This window comes from Apostichopus japonicus, chromosome 11 (genome assembly GCF_037975245.1).
Source record: "Apostichopus japonicus isolate 1M-3 chromosome 11, ASM3797524v1, whole genome shotgun sequence".
Classification (NCBI taxonomy): Eukaryota; Metazoa; Echinodermata; class Holothuroidea; order Aspidochirotida; family Stichopodidae; genus Apostichopus; species Apostichopus japonicus.
This window is the reverse complement of record NC_092571.1, coordinates 23,680,782-23,706,776: the sequence shown is the minus strand read 5'-3', so window position 1 is coordinate 23,706,776 and position 25,995 is coordinate 23,680,782. Positions and strand designations below refer to the sequence as shown.

The following is a 25,995-nucleotide window of genomic DNA, read 5'->3' as shown; positions in this document are numbered from 1 at the left end:
TCAAAAACTGTCTGAGGTAGTGTGCTTTGTAACCACAAGCCAGTAATTTAGATAAAGATATAATCTGTTAGAATTACAGTCAAGTTCATGCATTTATGTGTTCATTTATGAGTGGAATGTATTCAAGTTGGCAGGCTCTAAACCACAAGAGATGATGAGGGAGATGCTAAAGACAGTTTTAGAGGTGTAATCTATTTAGGCTCATTAAACGTATGCTTGATGAAATAAACATGCAGAAATGGGGTATTATCCAGTCTACTGGATGAGCTTTTATACAAGTGACAGAGACAGTAATGTAGCTCCCCCACCTAAAATACAAATTGTAATAAATAACCTCATTCTCTAGCTTAAAATCTTCTAGCAAGAGGAGGGTTCTTTCCACTGGTGACTTGCCGTCAGAATATCGCAGCAGTTTGGACCCAGACGTGCTCAAAGAACTCCCTCCTGACATTCTGAAAGAAGTTCTGGAAGAGGAGAGATCCACAGCTGGAAAAACTACAGCTGTGGAAACCCTTGGCCATGTGGATGACCTTCCATCATTTCAAGAGGTAAATTAAAACCAGAGTTTAGGAGATATCAACCAAACCATAATATTGCACTTTTGTGAAGGAATTAAATGTCTGTTTTTACATGATCAAAGTGAATGGAAGATAGTAGGTAAAATAAAAATGAGCCTATTGATGATAGATCGGCATTACCATATCTAACATTTTATTGGTAGGGTCTGTGTTTGATCTTGAAAACTTACAGGTACATAGTGGTAGTATTTAACTATATCTGGTGTTTTCAATGAACTTTAGTGGCCAGGTTGTTTTCTATAGGATCCGTACAAGTACACTGTGATGTGAGTATACTAGGGATATTGTATAAGAAAGGCCGCCCCCCTTCCCCCTTCCCCCATACCCTTACAACCCCTTCCCTCTATTCTCATATTTTGTATCATTGACCAATAATCACATCTTTTCCCTCTGCTTGATCCTTTCCATAAATCATAATCCAATGAACCAATAAGCATAGTATAGTTAATTTTGCATACTTTACAGTACCTCTGTGTACATGCTGTGAAAGTGCCCCTTACAGAAATTAACACTCTTGAATTCCCGATATATGGGCCACAGGTTGGGTTTTCAGCAGAAAGTTTATACTTGAGTTCACACCTCCAGCTGTAGAGCTGGATGCTTATCACTCTTGTGTACACCATCAAACTGCATGGCCTGGCAAAACCACTGCATATTACACTTGAACAACTTCAGTGTTGGCTTCTTTTGCAGAATGCTTAAATATTATGTTACTGTTCCAAAGAAAGATAATCTTCTTAGACAGATAAGACTCATAGCCAGGAAATCAGAGACACTGGTTTGTTTGAATCAAACCATTATCATTGGACGCAAGGCTGCACAATTTCTGTCAATTTCTGTGAAGGGCATTTCACGTCCTAAGTGTTAGCTCAGTGGTTAACACCGGTGCCTTTCAATCATAAGGTCCTGAGTTTGAGTCACTCCAAGATTAATGTATGTCGTCCAGTTACAGAGTTGTGGACAATTGACAAATCATAATCATGGACATTAAATATGAATCTAAGAGACTGACTTTTGTCAGCTTGGGGCAAGGGCGGCGGAAGCACTTTTAATCTGGGGGGGGGGGGCACCAATGTCGAAGGGCACTTTGCAGAAATTCGATTGGACTGATGCAGCCTGATATTTAGTACCCTTTACAACTCTTATTGTATCATCTTATTTGCGTATACACATCACTCCATCAACGCCCCCCCCCCCCTCAAGGAAACAATGCATACTAGCACTGCAATATCTAATGTGCAAATTGGGAAACAAGGAACAAGTTTTCTTTTGAGACAAAATGAGGTGAAATCATTATAAAGTCCAAGTCCCTGCACACGCGATCGATACATGCACGAAAGCAAATGAAATATGTCAAAATACGAAAGGATGGGGTAGGTTAAGGGATATTAAAACTATACTCATTATTCATAGTAGGCTATAAATGGCTTCTGCTTACTACAAAGTCACAATGTAATATAGCAAGGCATTTTTGGAAATGCATTAGGATTTTGTTGGCAAATTGAATATGCATAATGGCACTCACCAGAATGTTAGAAGCCTTGTGGTAGTAAACATAGGTGTAGAAGGCGGGGGGGGGGGGGGGGGCCAACCCAAAAATGTTGTGAAAGTTCGGGCAATATGCTGAGAATTTTTCGGGCACCTACTGAAAGAAAAATAATTTGCTATGTGTTTTTCAATAGTTAAACTGATATAATTATGATCATTATTATTGTAACAACTTTCCCAATAATTCTAACCAATATGGAAGGGTAATAACACGGCAAATGATTGTATGTTTTTGGCATGCGATGTAATAACCGACGCATGCCTATTTGATATGCAAATATGAAAAATTTTGGTAATATTTTCGGGCAAGTCGTTACAGCCCCCAAAATCAAATTGGGCTCCTACGCCTATGGTAGTAAACATTTAAAACTTCCCGAAATATTTCATTTGACGTGGGTTTTGGCTTTGTAAACTCTTTTTTTATTTAGAAATTTTTATGTAGAAAAAGGGCACATTTTTAACCTGAGGAAAAGTGGGGGGGCACGTGCCCCCTGTTCCCCCCTGGTTCCGCCGCCCTTGGCTTGGGGCTTTCATAAGCCAATGACGGCTTCTTCGCGAGTTCCTGCTTGCAGGAGGATCTAAAATACATACAAACATGTCATGTAATTCTTTACAGTTAAGTGACTTGATGATGAAATCTTTCATTCTCCCTGGCTTTCCCTTCAGATCGACCAAGCTTCCTTTCAAGCCTTGCCCACAGAGATCCAAGGTGAGCTGTTATCAGCATATAGAAGGAAAGTTTCTCATATGTCAGAAAAGACACCAGAGAAGAAAAGTCCAGAGAAGCGGGGATTTCAGGAAGAGCTTCGAGACATAAATGGAGCGAAAAAGAAGAAGAAATATTTGAAGGATGGCTCTCAGAGTGGCAGCGGAAAATTGTCCGTACAAAGGAGTCTTTTTGAAGTCATGAATATTCAGACATCAAAAGTAAAAGCCAGGAGACATTCTGCTCTGTAAGCAGTTGGAGTGACTGTCATGATGCATCAAGAATTTTAGTTGGGGAGGGGAGGGGGACCTACTTTCCTCGGGGCTTAGCTCTACAGTATTTATCTTGAATCAGGGAATTAGTTCTATTTTCTGCTGATTTTGTTGGTCCATGCTGTGGCACTCAGTGGCATACCCACGGGGGGGGGGGGGGCGTGGAATCGCCCACCCCCTACCTCCAATTGTCACGTGGGAAAAAATGGTTCAGTCAGGATTCTTTCATTCACCCGGGTATAACTGGACCACTACTACGGATGTATCCACCCCGCCCCCACTTTTTGTCCAACCTCACATAAAGAATTAATTAGTAAATCCTTGTGATTAGGGCTACGTTACGATACGATATGTCTTGTAATAAGCTGTTTCTTAAGTTAAGTTGCTTCAGCGGGTTGGGGGCGAAAGCCCCTGGCCGATAATAGGGTTTCTACTTATGTAGACCTAATCTATAGTGTAATATGACTCAGAATGCTCCATTTGATGGTAAAAATTTAATCATTTTTTTTATCTGGCAGAGGACCCATTAGCCCTCTACAGAGGGATCAGCTTTAATGACCCCAGTTCAGCCCCCCCCCCCCACCCTTTATAAAATCCTTTATTCGCTTATTTTCAATTTGGTTCCCTCACCTTTGAAATCCTGTGCCATGCCACTGGTGGCACTTAACTTTTAAAAATCCTACCCATGATATTCCATCCGCACAACAGATGGTGGGATAGTTCGGCACATGAATATGGCATATGAAAGCATCAAACTGAATACATTCATTGGGTCTGACAAACTGTAAACATTCTGAAATGAATTATTATTCATGTCATACTCCGAATATTCAATTCATAAACTGGAAATCCTTAGTTTGAAAAGCTACAAAATTATTTGATGCATATTCTTTACTCAGAATTTGTTTAGGTTTGACCAGTGTTCAATTCACCATGTTAATGTTTGGCACAGTCAAAAATGTTTGTCCATGTCATAGGTCAGTCAGCAAGTGCTCATGCATATTCAATATTCAGATGGTTATGCCACCAAGACTCAAGTTTTTTTTGCATCTCTCTAGACACATTTTAATGTGACGAGTTCCATTGCCTCAAGAAGTACGATTTACACGATACTACATGTGATGCAGTATTTCTCAGGTTAGGGTTAACCCTAGGGGTTAACCCTAACATAGGGTTTTACTGGCCCACAATATACGTCATTCATTGGGCTGTATCATGCATGATGACATTGCTCGACATATTAAACTGTGTACAAAACCGTTTTGGCTGGTTATGCCAAGTAACAAAATTTACATTTGAATATCTAGTATCAGAGCAGGAAGGCGTATCAGATAAAACAGAAACTGACGCTAGGAACTTCCTGCAATCCTGTGAAGTTATCGAGCACGACTAGATTGTTCCATTGTTTCAGTTACAACACATTCTATTATCAAAATATCAAGTGTATTACAAACATGGAAAAGAATATTGTTTACAAAGTTGCTTTTGTTTGTAATATAATTGTTTTTGGCAGAGACTCAAGTGTTTCTATAAAGCCATGAAGAATACACTGAGTAGAAAATAACAGTTTCCTAAAGTTGACGACCTCTTCTTTACTAATTTTGTTTTTTTTTCTAATATCTTAAGGTCAGGTCATAGGTGCAGAAAAAATTGCCCAAAGTTGGTGAACAGTGGTCATATGCTCTCCAAAATGTCAATTTTTTTCGACACGTTTATCTGTACAGTGTGGAGATAAGGAACAGGAGATTGCCAAAACTCAACAAATGAAGAATTTGGTTGATTTGAAGGGTAAAAGGCAAAATGGACCCCCAAAAAACAAACAAGGAATGTAATTATGGATAGGGAAAGAAGAGTGTGGGTGGGGGAGGGAGGGAATAATAAAGGGGAGGGTGGGGGTGGGGGTAGGATAAAGAGGAGGAGCTCAAAATTCAGATGCCCGAATGTGCCAATGGAATTGGAGCAGGTCTTGAAGACAGAAAATCAGTAATTGGTCATCAGAAGTAAAAAATGTTAAACTGGAATGGCAATAATTTGACCATTGCTGGTGGAGAATACAACCTGTGGTTACAAAGCTTGACATTTGTGCCGGCAGCATCAGAAACAGACTGAGTAGAGTTATGAGGAAAATAGAGGAGCTTTGCAGAAGATGGCAGACCGTTCCATGTGAGTTTGATGTATACTACAAGGTCTCCAGACATGTTGTGTATGATACTGTTGCCTGGTAAGTTTTATTTTAATGTTATCAATGGTAACCTTTATTTGCATTGAAACTAACAACATGTATAATCATACTGTCAGGAAATAAGTAGCAATATGAATAGCAAATATTAACAAAAATTACATAATGGGGTGACATTATGCAACTGATGATCCATATCAGACATTAACTGTTGAAACCATACTCATTCTGTAAAAATTCCCACCCTTTACCCAATACCTAACCCTTGCCCATTTCCCTTGTCCATTACTCTACCCCTTGCCTGTTAACCTATCCATTCCAATTACCCTGTCCTTGCCTTTTACCCATCCCAAACCCCTTGCCCTTCCCAATTACCTTCCAACTTACCTTCCCAATTACCTTCCCAATCACCTTCCCCATAACTTTTCTCCTTTCCTTGTTACCTTATCACTCCTTACCTTTTGCTTTACCTACCTCTTCCCTTACCCCTCCTTAACCCTACCCTACCCCACCGTACCCCCACTCCACCCACCTTACCCACCCCACCTTAGCCCTCCCCAACTACCCCAACCCAACTCACCCCTCGATCCCCACCTAAGCCCTACCCACCTGGCCCCTACCCCATCTCATCCATACCCAACTTGCCCCTTTTCCTACCCTACCCTTGTCCCTTCCCTCTGCCCTTCCCCCAATTCCTGCTTCACCCTACTGCTCCCCACTCCTACCCATTCCCCTGTCTTTACCCCAATTACTGTCTGAGTGGTTATGATGAGAAGTCAGTTATGTAATTATAAAAGGTAGCCAGGAAGCTGCTATGCAGAATAGAAGTTCCCTTCTTTAACATATGCTTTCATGTTGCCATTACGAACTTGAATAAGCGACCTCATCATATCAAGAGACTTCACCATATTACCTCAGCATGTCAAAAGACCTCACCAAAGAAAGGACCTCATCATATCAAAGGACCTCATCATATCAAAAGACCTTACCATATTAAAGGACCTCATGTCAAGAGGCCTCACCATATCAAAGTTCCTCATCATATCAAACTGACCTCACTATATTAAAGGACCTCGCCATATCATAGAACCCCATCATGTCAAAAGACCTCACCATTTCAAAGGACCTCATCATGTCAGAAGACCTCACCATATCAAAGGCCCTCACCATATCAAAGGACCTCACCATATCACAGACGCTCGACAACCTATCGAAGAAACACACAAGAAAAGACCTCAGCCAGCATATCAAGAGACCTCAGCATATCAAAGGACCTCACCATATGAATGGACCGCACATGTCAAGGTACCTCACTGTATCAAAAAATCCCATCTTATAAACAAATATATATCACCATTCGTGTAATGTTACATATATCGCTCTTCCAGTAGCAACAATCACCTAATCAATTTTGCAGAAATTGATTACCGTCCAAGAGTATCGTCATCCTCCCAATCCAATAAGGCATAATTAAGTCAAATTTAGTAGTGTTTTGCTGTTCTTGAAGTGGCCAACTTGCGTCATTAGGAAATGGGAAGTAATTACGAACTAATTAAATTGCGTAAAATGTGAGTAATATTAGTTCAAGGACGATGAGGCGACATTTTGTTATCTAGTAGCTACCGCTGCATAGTGTATATACATGACAACTCTGCTAGCAGACTAGATGTATCATACCACATATAAAGTTTTATCTTTCCATACCAGTGCCTACAGAAAGATATAAGGCTATCCAAAACTTATTAGGCCTATAGATCTAGCAAAAATAAAAGAATATCGAGGAAAATGGTAATTCTAGAAAACCTATTGATATGTCTGTATCATCTCGATTGATCAAATACAAATCTAGTTTGACTAGTATACGTGGCTCTAGATATGTCTGCCATCATCAGAGGATACTTTCCCACCTGTCCGCAACTCTGTACTTTTATCCCTTACAACCCCATCCCATTGCCTTTCTTGTTCTCAAACAAACGACTGGCACCCTTGTGTATCACAATTATTTGGCAGTGTTGGAATTGACGTGTCCGCATGCTTTATAGCTTTTACTGTTTAGTACCATTTCGTGAATAATACATTTAGTATTGATTATATCAGAACGGCAGGGTCAAATACGTAGAGATCACGTTCATTATCCCACCCCACCCCCGCGACAACCCGACGAGGATGTTTCCGATGACTTTCAAATTGTTGAATCACATATTTAAAAAAGATTTACCCCATTTCATTACACACTGATGATATGGCTGAGGAGCTGTTTCTGTTAGTTTTCTCCTACCTACGGTAATCTCAGTGTAATTGGAGCGCCGAATTGCTGTAATTTGTAGCGCTTATATCTCAGCTACGCTCAACATTTCGTACATGTGCAGTTGAGAACACGAAAAAGCTTTATTGTTGCCAAGAATCAAGGTTTGCACGAAGTATGTACGGTTAGTTTTTCTTCCTTTGTTCTTTCATTTTGGTGCCAAAGTAAACAAAAGGTTATTGTCAAACGGCTGCACTCGACGCGCGCGCGTAAACCTGTCAACAATGCTTACGCTAGCCCTCCTAAACAATGCTAACGCTAGACAGGGGACGCGCTTATCAGTTGGTTGCTCATGTCATCGATTTTACAGGTTATAGCATTCGAAGTTTGGATTGCTTCAGGTGTGGAATGACTGAAGCAAGGACCAGCAGTTGGGCCTAAGACTCAACTTACTACTTTTAACGTAGGCCTACATGGGCCAATCCGAGTGAAACTAGCTACGGGAAGATCCCTTTTCACTTTGCACAACTTTACAAGGCGAAGGTATGTACAATAATTGATAAGGCTAGCTAGCGTATAGGCCCGACTTAATTGCAAAAAGTAACTTCAGCCATGAATTCTCATTTATAAACTAATGACCATGACGTTAATAATTATTCGCATCAATTTTATTTGAATTTGATTCAAGTTTAACTTTTAAGAAGTATAACGTATATAGGTCATCCTAGAGTAACTGTTACACTGATTTTTACACATATTTGTATTTTAAGTCATTGTACGTATGAAGTAACTCACGATAAAAAGTAAAACCATGTTTTAACGTTAGTCCTACAGTCGTAACCCGCGGCATTACTGCCAAGTAAAAGTTTAACTTACCACTGCATTGCTCTTCCTTAGTGAATAAACTATTAAGTCTTTCTTGTCGAATTTGTAAAAGGATACGTACCTCATCATCCCCTACCTGGCAGACACTTCTAAGCAAGACAAAAATAAAATAAAAGTTCCACGCTGCTAATCGAAAAATTGCCGGATCTTACACTCTCGTACGAAAATTGCATTTTTACAAACTTAAACGTGGAAGTGAAAGTTATCATTAAAACGAGGAAATGTATCACGGTGAATGTCCCACCATGGGATGGTGGCAAATAATATGTTCTTAACAGTCATTTACTTTACATTGATGTCATTATGTTCAAGGGCTAATATTTCCGTGAAATATGTGTTAAGCATTTGAAATGTCTGCGTAGATGCCAATGCTCAAACGTCAAGACTTTTAATCAAATGTAACTTCGTCATTTGCATCCGCGCAGCATCTTTCTTTAGGGTAAACGATTTATACTGTAATTAAAACAAAAAGACACATTTTCAGTTCATTTCATCGACGTCTTTCAATCTTGCTTTTGTTAGCAAAACAAGTCACAAATTAAAATTAGTCAATAGTCACCACTACCTGAAGTAATTTGTAGGTCTATGCGTCAGGTGTTAAAATTTCAGGCAAACTAGGAGCCGCGTGCCTTGACCCCCACCCTTCCCCAATAAAAGTGATGTTGTTTGCTAACCTTAGCTTAGGACAGAAGTGGGCTCAATCGCCTGGCTACAACACTTGTGCCATGTGAACCGACCCCCGTGACGAAAGCCTAAGGATGAAGGGCGCTGGTTCAATAGTAACCTGAGTAACCTGAAACCAAGCTACGCCACTTACTGCATTTTGCCCACTTGTGGGTCAATAATGGTTTGATATTTCATAGTGTTGTAATGAACTTACAATAGCCCCCAACCTCATGATTGTAGCACATGCTGGTAGCCTACACTGAGTTCGAATTTTGCCACATGTTCAGTGCTGAAAGTCGATGGATAATTTGTCAAAATGTCACTATTTAACATTACTCTATTGATGGAATCTTATTAATGAATATCCATAGTAACGCTACAGAGAGAAGGACCTGCGACCACTCAGAGTCAAAATGGAGAAGGAAAGGAAGTACGTCTCTGTTGAGGTGAAATATGGCATCCACCTCAAAGTGGTAAGTTTTGTGTAAGTTACTGTAGGGTTCATTGACCTCCTTACAAATTAGATACGACCAAATCTGACAACGAATTAAACACATAAGTGGAAGTTTATAGTTGATGATATATTTGCTATTATATAGAGGTGATAACTTCCCTTGAGCTAAAATGATAGGAATGATTAGCAATTTAGTTCTCCTTTGTGAAGCCCTAAGTGAAAGGTGAGCACATCTCAGAAAATAACAGGGGTTCGGGGCAATGTCTAACCCTCTGTGCTACCTTGTTAAGTCTTATTTTTACTACATTGATATAATTAATCCGCCATCTCTGCAGTTTCGCAAACTTTGACTCTGTTATCTTCCCGACCAATTAAGAACTATTTCAATATTATGTTAATTCCAGCAGGCAGATGTGAGGGATTTCATGTACGGACTCTGTCTGGAGCTCCATAAGAGGTTGCAAAAGTTGGCGATGACTGGTCGAACTTTGACAATTAAGTTGAAGGTTTGTTGACTATTGTTTTAATTTGATGCCTGCTCCATTGCTTGGTAATATAAGGATTGACAAACACTTTTAATCAACAATTTGTGTTTACAGTGTAAAATTTCCTTTCAAACAAACACTTCAGCAGAAATTCAGGAAAAAGTTAGCTGGTGTTATTTAGCAGTCATGCTTGAATATTACAACACAGGTATAGGTTTTGCATCATTGGTGGATTAAAGGTGCATTTGTACACTGAAAACTAACATTTCTAAACAAATAAGAACATTTAATGTTATATTGTAGGTCGTTTCCATAGCCGTTGCACTATCATAACAGGATATAGATTTGAAAGTATGCATAGTCTTACTGTACTTTCAAAATCGACCTAATTTGTGTAAACAACAATTGTTTCCGTGTTATCAGAGACGTTTTTTTGTCTTTTTCATTGTCAGTAGAGAGATCCATTCCTAACAGGATATTATGAGTTTGAATTTTTTTCATAGGTAAGAAAAGCCGGAACTCCAAGGGAGGATCCTAAATCCATGGGCTATGGCATGTACCATAATAAAATACGAAGTGCGACGCTCTCACAGGAAACTGATGATTTGGATGAGATTTATAAAGAATGTATGAACATATTATTGCAGATGGATGCCCTCCCTACTGATATTCAAGGGGTAAATGAAATTTCTTAAATGTTTCTATTCAAGATTTGTGTGTGTTTGTGTTATTACTTTAACAGGCCAGCATGAAAAACAACTAGCATGTAATTTTGATCTTTAATTGGCTTTGAAACTTTGCAAAGATGCATCTTGAACAAGTTCCAAACCCTTTAATGTGACTAAGAACTGCAAGCCAGTATACTGCGGAATAAACAAGTTCAGAGGTGGAAATGCTGGAATTATATTGTCCTCTGAATGTTGGTTCGTTTCTTCCAACTTATTCGCAACTCATTCACATATGGAAACAATGCAGTGTCTTTGTTCTTCAATTTATGAATTTATGATAGAATTATTAGCTGGTGGTACGTTTAATTGCAAAAAAAGTATTTGGTGATTATCAAATTCACCCTTGTGACGAAGAATTAATTAAAATACATGAAAGTGAGGTTGAGCAATAATTAGCATCACTCACTTTACACTGTTCTGGTGCCTTTGCAAATTTGCAGTGGCATAGGTAACTGTATTATATGATGATACAATTTAAGAGCTGTTTCATGTACACAATTTCTTCCCTATGTCATTTTTGTCCATCCCTACCACTCCCCCTTTCTGTAGTGAATTCCATAATGTGCCAAATACTGCAATGACAAACAGAACTCATATACTAGACTTTGTAAAACTTGACTAAATTAAAACATGAAACTTGCAACAGACAATAAAGAGGTAAAGCTAAAAATGAACAGCAGAAAAAATTCCAATAATAACTTAAATTAATGAGTTAAACCTACCATGTAGAGTAATGCTAAATTCATGGAATGTTTGTGAAATAACTAAATAATCAATTCAGTTCATAATCATCATGCATTTCTCATGATACAGGTCGGCGTTCAAATCAGCAGACTGGAGAAGCGCATTGACAATTCTTGTACGGATTCAACTCCAAATTTAAGTCTTCAGAATGATGCAGACACAAAAAGCAGTTCAAAATCTACAAATGGACTTCGGACAGTTTCCCCAGAAGGTTTTAACTTGGAACTACCATCAACTGACAATGGTCACAGCTCAGTTTTTGACAGGAAGAAGAAACCATTAATACTTAATAGTCCGCATGACACTGGAGTTCAGACTAACTGCAGCAAGTCAAATGAGGTAAGAAGTAACATGATATTTGTCGGAAATGAGACAAATGAGGGTAAATCTCTTCAAGTGCAAAATACACAGGATGACTTGAAGGAGGTGGCAAGAACACAGGAAGGCAATTCTCAGATACTAGTGCCTCAGGGGCCCCTTGAATATCGGTTACCCAGGCCGCAGGTACCATTTGACCTTATACCAGCAAATGACCATGTTGATGGTTCTCCATATGTTAGGAGCTTGACGAATCACGGCAAAGAGGAAGCGGCAGATGGTGGATATAACTTGGAGAAGAAAGGTACATCTGAAATTCCATCTGCTGATGCTGGTATGTTATGTGGAAGTTCCTTCCAAGATTTAGGGAATTACATGGAAGACTCACCACGATGCCAACTGCAATTCCATTCAAATGATAGTTTGGAGTCAAATCATGATGATTTACAAAATTCTTCAAAGAATTTTGATCTTGCTGTGATAAATGATACAAATTCCAAAATTTCGCAAGGAAACTCAAGTCTTCAAAGGTCCAAAGATGATTCAAACTCCCAGAGATTACAAGAGGCTTCAAAACCTGGATGCTTACAACAATATTCAAAAAGTAGTAGTTCAGAAGATGTTTTATCTGTAACAGATTCTCAACCATGTCTCAGTTTAAGTTGTCAAGATGGTTTAAATGAAAGAAATTCACAAGGAGATTCAAATTACAGCAGCTCTCCAACAGATGCCATTTACAGAAGCTCACACGACAATTCTTCTAGTAGCTCGCAAGAATTGTCCATTCTCAGAAATTTTCAGGACAGTTCTAATAACAGATGTTCCCAAGTAGATTCAAATTTCATAAGTTCACAAAGAAATGGAAGAGAATCGCCTCATCTGACGCGTCTTCCTCTTCGGAAAAGATCAAAACATCTTTGGCGTAACGTCCATCCCGAATTTTTACCCGATTTCTGGCGCAAGTCAAGATACCACCATTTGTCCACGTGGCGCTTGGAACACAAACAGTTTGTCAATAGCTTGCAGAAAGATAAACAGAGGAGATTGCCAGGAAAGGAAAAACTGCGTGCTTTGATGAAAACTGCTGAAATGCAAGAAGACCTTCAAGAAAGGAATGAACATACCAACTCATGCTGCAGCTCGCTGCCTTCACAAACCTCAATCATCCCAGAAAGAGATGTTAACAGTGAAAAGTTACCCAAAGAAAGGAATGTGATTATGCACATCGATATAGACTGTTTCTTTGTGGCAGTGAGTCTTCTTAACCGTCCAGACCTTATAGGCAAACCTTTGGCTGTCACTGGCCCTGCATCAGTGCAGAGACCTCGAGGGATGGATACATGGTTGGAAGATTCGAAGGGAGCTTACTTGGAAAAAGGAATTTTGACTTGTGCAAAAGCCAATTCTATTGTAAACAGTTCAAGAGAGGAAATTTGTCAGCAAATTTCTCTCTCTCAAAGAATAAGAGAAGATGAGGAGAGCGGTACATCTGAGCATCAAGTGAGAAATGGACAGTTTGTGAGTAAAGAGCAGAGACTACACATTGGGAAGAACATCGACAGTGAGCAGCATTTATGTAACCAATGGAAGGAAAACAACATAGAGATGGAGGATGGAGCCAAATGTCGAAAAGATATGACAGACGGTGCTCGTAATGAAGATGACGTTAGTATGGTAGTATCGGTCGGAAGTTGTCAACTATTCAATCCATTGGCAGAGATTGCATCCTGCAGTTACGAGGCGAGAGAGTTCGGTGTAGGGAAAGGAATGCTCCTTTCAAAGGCAAAGGAACTTTGTCCTCATCTTCACACTGTGGCGTATGACTTTGAGGGCTATCATAGGGTGTCTAAACTTTTCTACGAAACTGTGGCTAGGTGAGTACATTTCTTCGACATTGAATGAAATGAAAGAGACTAAGCTCTGTGTTTCATAAAACTGATGCAAGCATTCCACAAGTTACAGTTACTATTTGAGAAACTCACTAAAGGCTTTTATATATACATTCCTCAATAACGATGCCATCATACTTCAACATGTCCATATGATAGCTAGGATCATGCAATTTCAACTTGTTAAGATTTGAACAAGGTTCCACTCTTTCATCCGAAAAGTTCACATGATTTATTTTGGCTTTACCGTCATAGCAGAAGTACCTGTGTTTCCCTTGTATTGTTGTACATGAGGTACGTTACATGTGGTATATCTTCCCAAATATATATCCTGTGCCATCTCTTATCTTAGATGTCTACTTGATTAAACATAGCCCATGCCAAAGATAAGTACTTTTCTGACTAATGAAGCAAAAACCACAAGACTGTAAAACTGTATAATCCCATTAACCTTGGTGGTTGAGAGGGATTCATTGCATAGTGTAGGAGCTATACTAATACGTCATTGATTATCATTGACTGTTTCACAAGTGCAAATGGCCGAGGAAGATAAATGAGTGAAACGCAACACCGATAGCAAAATGAGCTAGTTACTTGCATTATTTCAGGGAGGCTGACTTGTATCCGCAGAATTTGGCAATCTTGCAGCTTACTGGACCAGCTTTCAATTCAAAGACTTTCACATTATAAATTTATGCAGTTTGTTTTAATTACTTTTTTTGTCTTTGCCATTACAGTTTTACCAGTAATATTGAAGCGATCAGCTGCGATGAGCTGTACATTGATGTAACAAAGACACTAATGGAAACAGGAGCTTCTCCGCTTGAATTTGCGCAGCTTGTTAAGGATGAAATTTTTGCCAAGACACAGTGTACTGCATCTGTAGGTATAGGTACGTAGATGTAGGCATCTTGGTGCAATTCGTTCACCATATATCCTTTTTCCAAGCAGGTACACCTCAAAGTGTCTAGATCGAAATCATAACATTTCCATGAAATTGTTTCCTTGCATTTTTTCTGGCTAAAGAAATGGAGGTAATTACCGTAGGCTGCCAATGAATGTTAGCACTTAATAGCAATCACAAGATCCAACAGATAGAATGGGCTAGTCTGGTTAATGTACATTAACTGAGATTGAGGTCGCTACAACACCATTTTCAAAGCGTTTGAAAACACATGCCTTAAAAATTTCATCTTGTTTTAACTCTGTCTTGGCGTACCCACCCCCTCCCTCCCAAACAGTCTGATATCTCTTATAGACCACAATGTTCAGCATATGGCATGTTTGAAATAAGAAATATAAAGTTACTCTGAGATACCAACTTTAGGATAGGCCCTGCAAGTTTCCATATATCGTCTTGTAATACAATGTATCATACTTGTTTGGTTGGTGAAAGGTTGCATATCTTTTTGTTTTGAAGTCCATTGCAGTCATGATCAACCTGGTTATAGATACGTCTTTTTCTTAGTTTCAATTTCTTCCTAATTTAATCTGTTTAGGCTCCAATACCTTACTGGCAAAGATCTGCACTCAGAGGGCTAAACCAAACGGAATTTACCTGCTAGAGGAAGACAAGGTGGATGAATTTATGAAACGCCTCCCAGTAACAGAATTAAAAGGTAATTTAATCACGTTGCAGATCTATGTTAGCTGACGGTCCCGAAACAATGGGATGCGACCCCAAAATGGTTCCAATGGAATTTTTAGATGTCTGAAAAAGTTTTGAAGCTTGTTAATAAGATTGATAATTTCAGTTATTTTCTGAACCAAGTCCATCATCCAATGCATTCTGAGCATCGATTCTGATGGGGTGGGGGGGGGGGGGGGGGGATTTTTGGTGGGTCTTGGCTCAGTCGTCATGGAAGATCATGTGTTTTAGGCCTAAATATCTTGGGACCTTGGATGTAAACAATTCTTTTCAATACGTTGTCAGGATTTATTATAATTTCAATTATGAATTTTCATCTGGTAAAATTAATGATGACACCTAATTTTAACCAAGTGGTCAAATGAACTACGTTAAGTTTTGAAATTAATATCAATGAATAATTTGTTTTACTACAGGGGTTGGAGAAGTAACGAATAACAAGCTCAAGAGTTTAGGTATCTCAACTTGTGCAGAGCTGCAAAGGTTATCGCTACCGGCTCTCCAGTTTCATTTTGGCCAAAAGATAGGCCAAGACCTTTACGAACACTGCAGGGGTCAAAGAGATCAGCCAATCAGGGTAGAGAGAAAACAGAAGGTAGTCTCTGCGACAATCAACTATGGTATCCGATTCTCTGGGGTATGCTTTTCACCATTTCATGCTTTACTTAGGTATTATGCAGTTGTGACTAAATAGGATCTGTCTGTATAACTTATTTCAATATAATAAATATTGTTTCAGTTTTACGTTACATAGCTTGTCAAAGTTATCAAAATAGATTAAAAAATGTCCTATACAGACTACAAGAACCATGTTAGAAGATGATGAGGACATTGGAACATATTTTGTTTATATATTATAACCATTAACAAAAAAACATTGTAACCAATTTTTGTGACATCTTTTCGCTGTTATTTCTATTTTTCACCAGCTTCTGTTTGTTTTTGCTTTGTTTTTGCAGCAAGTGCTCTGTGTTTCTTGTTTTAATTATTCAGAAAACTGTTATTTTTGGGGTAAGGCAAAGAATATGCATACACACACATCAATAGTACACATTTTGAGCTAAAGAGACCAAAATGGTTCAAAGCTGAGATCACGGCTGACTCATCTATCTGTTAATTAGAAAAAATTAAACACAATGACAACAAATGGTAGGGATTTATTCAAAGTTAGAAGCATTATAATGATTAGTTCTCTTTTTGAGACGTTAGAGTTGCTCCATTGCCATGCAGTGAATCACACATTTTAATTACTTTTAAAGTATTGCAGCTGAAACAATACATGGAACTTGACTCATTAAATTTCTTGAAGCAAAGCTAGGTATAGGTCGATGCCGGTGGTCAGAAATGAAGTATATTTTGGCTATATAATGTGATATTGAGCATGGAGCTATCTGAGTCAGTTAATATACAACATATTAAAAGTTACTAAAAATGAATCCGTTGATAGATAGATTTTGACTCACCAAATTAAGTATTTTCTGGTTTTAGGCTTCTTTAAGCCCTAGCAGTTTACCAATCACCTTTTGAAGACATGGCAGTTTCAGTTTAGTCCAGAATAAATTACATGCAATTCATAAATAGGAAGCACAGCAGTAAATTTTGAGAAAGGAATTAAAAAAATTAAAAAAATATATAAATCAAGAAATTGCAGTCATAGTAAGTAAAGAAAAGTTGTAAAAGAAACATCTAAGGTTAAAACAATAGAAATATTATAACAAAAGGTAAATTATAATTTATGCAGCTTCATCGACTTTATTTAAAAATTAAACGGTTGTCAAGTTTGAATTTTTTTGGCATAATACTTCAGAAACTTTCTTACTCTGTTCTTATCTTTAACATGTTAAAAATAATACCATCAAAAAACAGTATATAACCATGAGCAGTAAAATGGTTGCAGTCAAAAACATGTTTCCCTTGTAAATTAAGAGGACTCTATGGAGCAGTATATGATAAAGATTAGGCAATATATAGTAAGCTTTAGCCAGAAACCTTTGAAATTCATAGTAAATATACGACGTGGACGATATACGTTAATGGTTTGGGTTTCATTCCTTTCCATAATCACGGATAGTTTGCAGAAGCTCTCAAGTTTGTATCTAATCTCGCCGAGGCAGTCCAGAAGAAACTGAAAAAGTCTGGCCTTGCAGGAAGGACAATAACATTAAAACTAAAGGTACGGGAAAAGATTCTTTGAATTCCCAAAAGGCCATTATGTTTCTGTTTTTTGGAAGCCTGTGTGCCTTCATGCGAATCAAAATGAATTATTTGCTGTTAAAACTCCCTGATTTATCAGACTTTCCCCCAAAGAGTCACGGTATTTCAATCTTTACTTTGGTATGCCTAAAGCATTTTAGGCAACTGTATTTGCATATTACATGAAAATAGGGTTTTGAAAGTTAAATACGTAACAAGAAAATGTTTGTAGCAGCACAAAATTATTGTTTTTCCTTGTTTCCCTTTGAATTGCTTTGAGCTACAGCCTGTCAAATATTACATCATACAAGTCTAGGGTTAGGAGGAAGGGTATTTAATTGGAGGGGGATTTCCAGATAGTAGTGTACCAAGTTTGTATCTTTCACAAATATATCACATTGTTACCCGATTGGGAAATCCTGTCATTATGATCTGTTCCATTTTATTCGTATCTCTCAGGTTCGTAAGAAAGATGCACCAGATTTGGACCCAAGGTATCTTGGATACGGAGAATGCGACAATAAAAGTCGAGCAAAAACTTTAAGACAAGAAACAGATGATCTTTGTATTATCCAAAGAGAGACCCAGAATCTTTTACTGCAGTCGAAAGCCTCCCCCAGAGATATACGAGGGGTAGGTAAACTGTAAGAAGACTTTAAAGAAAGATACGGTACCTGCATAGAAAATAATCTGTACCCCTCGACCCCATCCTTCTATAAATAAAAAGGGATGACATAGTACCAGTGAGAGCGTGGTGGCCAATTGGCTAAGTCGTCGGACTCGTGATGCTGGTTCGATTCCTGCTTAGTTCATTACATTGTGTCTTTGGGCAAGATGCTTTATCTCACTTGCCTCTCTCCATGGATTCCTGTGAGGTAACTTGACATTGGGCGCTGCTGCCGACTCGAGAGATTGTCTCTGGGACAGGTTATCATTGACTAGGGCAATATAACGTTTGTAAAGCGCTTTGACACCTATCGCTGGTTATAAAGCGCTATATAACAATCAAATAGTATTATTATTATTATTATTACCAGATATATAGTACCAGGGAGAATAATGCATAGTTATTGAAAATGAAATGTTATTACATTTTTTATAGTTGTCTGTACTGGAGTGAAAAGTTAGTAGCTCTCTACTGGGACAAGCGATAGAACCCCTACAGCTCTACATTGTTGTGATGATCCTTGACTCAAGCCAACAAACCTTTCAAATAAAGTGACTGCAAAATGTTTCTCAACTTTTTACCCGAAGAGATAAACAGTGTTTTGAGTCTGTCACTTGACTTGAGTTAGGAAATAATTGCTGCCAACGATTCGGCTTGACCAACAATTGGAGCTACTAAGAACAATTCTGCCCAATAAATCTTTGGTATCTTTAAATATTCCATGGATTCGTCAAAATGACAACTTGCTGAAGCAATGCCTACTTTTATTCCTGTACTGACTTAAGATATTGAAAGTTTAAAATGGCTTCAACTCCAACGTCTCAAATGTTATTGGTCTAAATTTTGTTGAATATATACAATTTAGTTGTGACTATAGAAGACAAAAACCCAGCCATCATCTTTAGATAAAGATATTTGCACCCAAACAGCTTATCAAAATCTTGTTCCATTTGAGGGATATTATAACTTAAGGGCTATTATACTTTAAAAGTCATATATGATTTTAAAAGTCATATAATGCCACTAAAATCTGAAACATTTTACTTTCTCTTTGTTTTGATTATCATAATTTTCAATGTAGAATGTTAACAGTGTTGACACTGAAACCAATATCATCATTAGGTCACGTCATGACGTTCTATATTTTAGACTCAGCCCCAGCTACCAAACCTCAAGTAATCTCAATTACAGACGATAAAGATAGTAAGAAATAAAGGAAAACGTACAGAATTGAAGCGTAAGAGGCTTGATGATGTCATCTCATTCCTTGATCAAGTTTTCAGCCTTATCTGTTAAAAGCATTTTTTTTTCCTTAGCGGTTTGGGGAGTTTGTCCATGACATTAATCTCTGTCACAAGTATTGATAATAATGGTTGGGCTTGTGAGTTCTTAAAAACAGCATCATGTACGGTTGGTGAACAATTTTACAAAATCCTGCTGATGAGTATATTACGTAATTGCAGATGATGCTCACACAGAATCACCTCCCTACGTTTTGGCACCGGAAGAATTTTAACGAGCAACTAATTAATGATTCCATTTATTCCTAAACTTTTTTGTCACCTAGACAGTAGCCTATTTCAATTAACTATTCATCACATGCAATACACACACAAATATAAAATATCCAACCTAATGATTTGAAGTGAACACTGACTAGTCAGTTACTAAACAAAGTTGTTACATAATACGGAGAGAAGTTAAAGAGTGACCAAAGTCCACATGCATAGCTGCTTTAAAATTTTTTGGTAGCAAATGTTACCTTCATTACATATCTCCCTTTCTTGTTTCTTTCTTTTTTTCAGTTTTTCTTACTCTTAAGTTTGTATAATTTGTTTTTTTTTTAATATTTTATTTTCCATCAACATTTCAGGTTGCAGTCCTCATGTCCCTTCTCAAGAAAGTAAGCAGCTCATCAAAACGTATCAAGTCATTGAAGGATATGCTGATCAAGAAAGGGTCAGAGGTCAAAAAGACACCAAGCCTGATTGCGGAGAGGTCAGAGGTCACAGAACCTTCAGAAATGGTGGCTAGGAAAGCAGAAGCAAAGCATTTTCCTTCTTCGGCTGAGAAGTCCTCCACCTATACGAACGTTACAACAGTTTTCCAGACAGAGCAACCGTCATCTGTACTTCATGATACTGCAAATGGAAAGCTTGAACCTGTGAAGAGTCCGAACAAAACTTTACAGCTGGAATCAGGCTTTGACCAACAGTTTGGACACGATCATGTACGTAGCTCATATATTGTAAGATGTTATAAAACTAGAAATATCGTAGAATTGTATCATTTCATCGTAATTGACTTCATGATCTATAAGAGTTTATTCAGAGAATATATACATAGATGCCAAGCAGTCGATAACTAGTAAATCGGGGCCATGAAAGTTTCATTGCAAGAAAGTAAAAGTTTCAACAAACACAGTTGAAATTCAATACATCATGCTGCTGTTATGCTTGCAGTTAGCTGCAACGATTTAACAAATTTGCTTAACTTAAAAAAACTAGTCCGAAATACCATGACATTAGATAGATAAATGTTTGCACGTCTAGTTTTGCAAGTTCATGTATACCTGCTGGTACTAATGACTGAAATAACTGTTGTGTGTAATCTAGCCATGGTCTTATGATGTGTCAATTACAAGTGAAATAGAGCAAAAATGTAAAGGAATGAACAAAAAATATCAGTTAATTAATTGCAGTTTATCCCAACTTGTTCCTTAGAATACTTTCGTATCTAGGACTAAATCCATACAAATTGAGGTTATGTATACTGGCTAGATGCCAATGGCGTTTGCTGTTTGTCAGTAGTAAAAAAATATTTTCTGCGGGTATAGAACACATGTTTGCTTTTGTCTTTATTCAAGGAAAATGCTGGAAATTGATTCTTGCAAACAGATAATTTTATGGACTGGTATTTGTGTAGCAAGTGGCTAACATTTTGAAATTCTAGGCCTGAAAGCATGACTCAGTTGAATGATAAGGAAGGTTTTCCAGATTAGTTCAAGTCCGATAAAAATCGGATAAAGTATCTCTTTCCCAGGCCAGAATCAATACCTTGTTTTGAGAGAACATGAATTATAGTCCAAAGGTTGAAAACAATGTTAAGGCTCATATGAATTTGGCAATTAATTGTATTCTAAGACGATTATACCGTTGACTGAATTGAAAAATGGGTAATTTGTTCATGACATTTGGATCAGCTCATTAAGACTCTGCCTCTTAAGATAACATAGTAAAAACTGAAGTAAATAAACAATGTAAACATTCTTCACTTTTAAGCCACAGCCTGCATCCCCCTCCTCCGCAGTCGTAACTCAAGATGGATTATCCTCTCCTTTGTTGAAACCTCTCACTATGTTCAGTCCGAAGCCAGATACAAGGTGAGTGCTGGCTGCATATAACTGAGAAACAATTGTTACTCTGCTTGACATATGTAGTAGGTGCACAATAGTATATTCAACAAACAGGGATCATTTACAGTGATACCAATTGAGTTTTAAAGGATGAGTATTTACACAACATTGGTGTTCACATTATTTATCAGTCCCGGTTGTATATCTAGTATCCCAATTTTGATTTTTGTGAAATGCCCCTTTAAACATCAGAGTGTCATCAGTGAAAATGGCAGGACTACTTAGTCTAACACAGAGACTATGACGTCAGTTCCTCAGATGCAGCGCCAAACTCAATGGGAAAACGTTTATAGCTTATGACCTCAAAAGACATGTTTACGATGCATAACAAATGTTAAGACCAAATGGTGTTGAATGTCATCCAAGAATTCTCTGTTGTTTGTGTTTAGGAAACATGTTTTGATTGAGTTATCAGAGTTTATAAGACAATCCATAGACAAAATTTTTTAGAACTGCAACGAAGAGCTGACATTATCTTCAATTTATCCTTGAAGGAGCATTACAAGGACTTAGCAAACTTGAAGGTTAAATTTCTTACAGCAATAGAAACATTGCTGTCACTCAATTTCTTTTTGCTCTTGGCTTTGAATGGAATGGTTAGACATCAAGCCCACATTGCAAGCTAGCTTTCAAGCATTCTGAACATCGATGCAGGTAAAAACCCACGTCTTCCTGTAGTGCAAAGTTAAATGACTAGAATGCTGTAAATATTTTAATCTTCTCCTTTGCATATTCTAGCAAGAGGAGGAATCTCTCTACTGGAGATTTGCCGACGGAAAATTCCAGCAGTTTGGACCCAGACGTACTAAAAGAACTCCCGCCTGATATTCTGAGAGAGGTTCTGGAAGAAGAGAGATCGAAAGTGAAAAAAGCTGAAAATCTAGTAAAGACGTTTGGTCATGTTGACGACCTTCCTTCTTTTACAGAGGTAAGTAATTATCATCAGATTTATATATTTATGTGTGTGTGTGGCAGAGGAGGAAGTTGGGGGGGGGGGGTTGGAGGATGGAAGCAGAAAGGGTTGGTGAGAGGAAAATTAAACCCAAACAAGCAGCTGAAATTTCAATGAAACAAAAACAAACCATGGCGTGAGCAAAACTTCAAGAAAAATGCTTTTTTGGTTTGAACACACTTTTTCGTGGGAGAAAATTAACACTTTACTGAGAGATAGAAGCAATTTTGCTTAGAGCAGCATCAGGTCTCCCTTAACTAATGGGGATGGGTAACACCCCTTAATAATATTTATAGCTGCAGTCATTTACAAGTGCAGGGTATTTTGCTACTACTTGCAATTTTAAACTTGATCTTTTCTGAGTTGATTTTGAACATTTTGTTGTAATACTTATCAACCCCCCATCACTGTATAAATTCATAACCTTCAGTCGACTAATCTAATTTCAAACAGTGGAATTAATTTAAACAAGTATTTATCTTTTTTAATTATCATGTTACATATGCACCACATAATACCCACCCCCTCCCTTCACCCTCCTACCTGTCCAATCATATCCTTGTCAACATACACAGTCCTGAATGTCTCTGCATATTTCCTTCTTTGTTCTATGTCTTAATAGAGAAGACTTAATTCTTGTCCACATGTTATATATCCTTTTAAGATTGACCCAACCTGCTTGGATGCATTGCCCGCAGAGATTTTGGGCGAACTGTTATCAGCCTACAGAAGAAGAGTTCTTGCATCGGAGAAAACGCCGAAAAAATCTCCACAGAATATGTTTGAGATATATAAATTGCGAGAGAAGCAGAGGGAGTTGAGCAGAGCGAGGAAGGTCAGGAAATGTGTAAAGAACAGCAGAGGAAAATCATCTGTTCAAAGGAGTCTTTTCGAAGTCATGAATATTCAGTCAGCGAAAGTTAAATTGAGACGACACTCCGCCTTATGCTGATTGCAAAATCATTAATGGACATGCGCAAGTACTTAAGGGAAGAATGAGATCATTCTTTTTATGACACAGTTTATATTAGTTTAGCTGGCTATTTTCATTGGTTAGGAAATTCTACGGAAGATCATTTGAAATGCTATCGCTCTGACGATATTGAATGAACACTGGCTTATTTAAATCAAACCTTAAGGTTAAGAAAATTCTCCTTTTGATGAGTGGGGAACAAGCCGTGAATTTACTTGTCAGCGTTTTGTAGAGCTGTAAATATAAGATTTAGCTGCCAAGCAAAATCGATCTAAAATAGCACATTTTTTAATCCTGAAGACACTCGTAGATTACACTGCCCAAAAGACCGGCACAGTGTTAAAAAAGAAGAAAAACAAAGTGGATGTTGATAGGTGACAATTATTCAGAACTGCTGTATTACTGTGCCGATGAAATCAGTGTCACTTTCTGAAAGCAAGCTTGTAGAGTTCAGCAGTATGTGATACCAGTGTTTAAAAGGACTAATTTAGGTGTGAAGCTTCAAGATACGTCACTTTAATTGTTTTAATATCTCTTGCTCAGTTTGTGACAGTGAAGCTGTGTGGACATGACCAGAACTTCTCTTTTAATAATTGTCAGTGCGAACAATTCCATCAGAATTAGACTAAAAATAGAAAGCAATTTGCCGATATTCCTTCATCTGACAATTTATAATTTACGTAACTTAGTCAGCAGTGCAAGAAAGTTGTGAAAAGTGGCATAGCCAAAGTATCTTGGGGTGGGGCTGAAATTTTCAGGGAGAAAATAGGGGACGTCCAAAAGTTGCACATGCACCCAAAGTTGCACATACACTAGCCAATATAGGAAATGATAGCACCATTTTGCATCTAAGCCCCCTAATTACTGAAGCAAAAGTTCCCAAGAAACAGACATCAGCTAATGTGTCCCACCCCCCTCCCCTCACCCCACCAAAATTCAAATTTCATAACTGCGGGGTAAAGCCTGTATGGTGTCATGGAAAGTAACAATGTAAACATAAATTAAACTTAAATTCCATGAAACTTTAAATGGTGGGCACGGAGGCTGACTGTAAACCTGCTTGTGACACTTGTAAAAGAAAAATTAAAGCATCAATGAAACAACGATAATATGTTAAAAGTGTTTTTATAACACACTTCTCAGTGCTGATGGAGTGTAACCAATACAGACTTTAAGAATGATACAAACTTGTTTCAATGTGATGTCCAAACACATGTACAGTTGCACACGCTGACTAAAAACGGCGGGGTATGGCAATGCATAGCTTGTTTCAGCAGGTGCAAATTAACACTCAAAGGAATGAATACAATGTTTTATTGACAACATTGGCCGATTGTCTGCATGCATCGTAAGAATTTTATTAAATTAGAACCAACATTTTCATTCAATTATGGTCTCATCTTGACAGTGTTTGGCTATTAATTTGTTTTTAATGAAACCTAACATTATGAGGCATGAAGTTTAAATAGTGTGTACATTAGGTTATGATATAAATGCTTTGTTGGGTGATATCTACCTGCACATATCTTAAACACTCATATGCTTTGTAGAATTATTGACGGTAGAATAAACAAACTGTTTGGTCAAATTTATTGAAGTCTTATTCGTCTATTGTTTTGAGTAGCAATTGCCACAAGATGTGGAGTGGGTATAGGGGATAATTACTATTGAACACAGATAGTGGTTGGTTTACAATATACATCATTTGCAACTTGCTCTTATGGCTGGATAACAACCATGTATCATTATCCAGCAGTACAACTAGAGATTGGTAGAATAAGGAAATCCTTCTCCTTCCCCTCCCCTCCCCTCCCATTCCCCCTTCCCACCTCTCTTTGTTGGTATGAAAATGATTTCACTGTGAATGTTAAAGTTAGAGTCCTGTCATGAAAACTTGATGTAAGTCTTTCGTATGTTCCATTTTCTTGTTTTGCATTTGTTTGGGTATGGGAATTAGAGAGAGATATATCATCATAAGCTGACCGGGCACTTTATTTTGTTGTGCATCCATTGAATGTGCACTTCCCAAATTTGTTTCTGTTTATTTCTTTGTCGATGACACAAACATTTTAATTTCTGATAAGAGCTGCGATCAATAAATATCTATTGTTGCGATGAAGCGATTAAGTGATGGGTTCAATTCTAATAAACTGACCCTAGATGTAGGAAATATAAACTTAAAATCTTTTCAACTTAATATTTTTTTCAAACACTTTTCCTGTTGCCGAAGCTTTGTTTTTGAAGGTATAATGTCTTTAAGTACTCTCTATTTGAGTTTGTTGTTGCTGTTTCATCACCATAGAGACATTCTGCCCGTAACGTTATACAGATTAATTACAATCATATACTCAATGTTAATTACTGGGAGTTCATACCAGCAAATCAGCTGCAGTATTTCATCTCGATTCAGAATTTACACAGACTATCAGGGCCTACTGATATAATTGCCT

At 37.8% G+C, this 25,995-nt stretch overlaps 2 protein-coding genes across 7 annotated transcripts in view; both read left to right on the top strand.

Annotated features, from left to right (window-relative positions):
- Window positions 1–25,995, top strand: part of LOC139976147 (uncharacterized) — a 63,936-nt gene that overhangs the window by 19,713 nt on the left and 18,228 nt on the right. The window contains exons 13-16 of one of the 3 annotated variants that reach the window (XM_071984609.1): window positions 347–548; window positions 2,793–3,079; window positions 4,731–4,932; window positions 5,197–5,325. In XM_071984609.1, coding sequence (XP_071840710.1) covers window positions 347–548; window positions 2,793–3,079; window positions 4,731–4,839 — 598 coding nt within the window. In that variant the 3' untranslated portion in view covers window positions 4,840–4,932; window positions 5,197–5,325. Of the gene's footprint in view, window positions 1–346; window positions 549–2,792; window positions 4,674–4,730; window positions 4,933–5,196; window positions 6,563–25,995 lie in introns of those variants that run through there. The other 2 variants (XM_071984607.1, XM_071984610.1) reach the window with 2 other exon arrangements.
- On the top strand, window positions 6,707–25,151 carry LOC139976145 (uncharacterized). 4 transcript variants are annotated; one of them, XM_071984606.1, is made up of 14 exons: window positions 6,707–8,071; window positions 9,451–9,552; window positions 9,941–10,039; window positions 10,522–10,695; window positions 11,560–13,682; window positions 14,435–14,589; window positions 15,197–15,316; window positions 15,762–15,982; window positions 17,417–17,518; window positions 17,998–18,171; window positions 20,079–20,435; window positions 21,487–21,587; window positions 22,359–22,548; window positions 23,237–25,151. In XM_071984606.1, the coding sequence occupies exons 2-14, from the start codon at window positions 9,493–9,495 to the stop codon at window positions 23,522–23,524; spliced, it is 4,164 nt and encodes a 1,387-aa protein (XP_071840707.1). In that variant the 5' UTR covers window positions 6,707–8,071; window positions 9,451–9,492; the 3' UTR covers window positions 23,525–25,151. The 4 variants fall into 4 exon arrangements, with proteins under 4 accessions (XP_071840707.1, XP_071840705.1, XP_071840706.1 ...); XM_071984604.1 differs by having other exon boundaries at window positions 9,938–10,039; XM_071984605.1 differs by lacking the exon at window positions 6,707–8,071 and having other exon boundaries at window positions 8,085–9,552.

What these genes read in the sequence shown, in the direction of transcription:
- LOC139976145 (XM_071984604.1), top strand. Translation starts at nt 9,493, where the DNA reads ATGGAGAAGGAAAGGAAGTACGTCTCTGTTGAGGTGAAATATGGCATC. An exon ending in ATGGTATCCGATTCTCTGGG is followed by an intron (nt 15,983 to 17,416) that starts GTATGCTTTTCA and finishes AATCACGGATAG; the next exon opens with TTTGCAGAAGCTCTCAAGTT. An exon ending in ACCTTCCTTCTTTTACAGAG is followed by an intron (nt 22,549 to 23,236) that starts GTAAGTAATTAT and finishes TATCCTTTTAAG; the next exon opens with ATTGACCCAACCTGCTTGGA.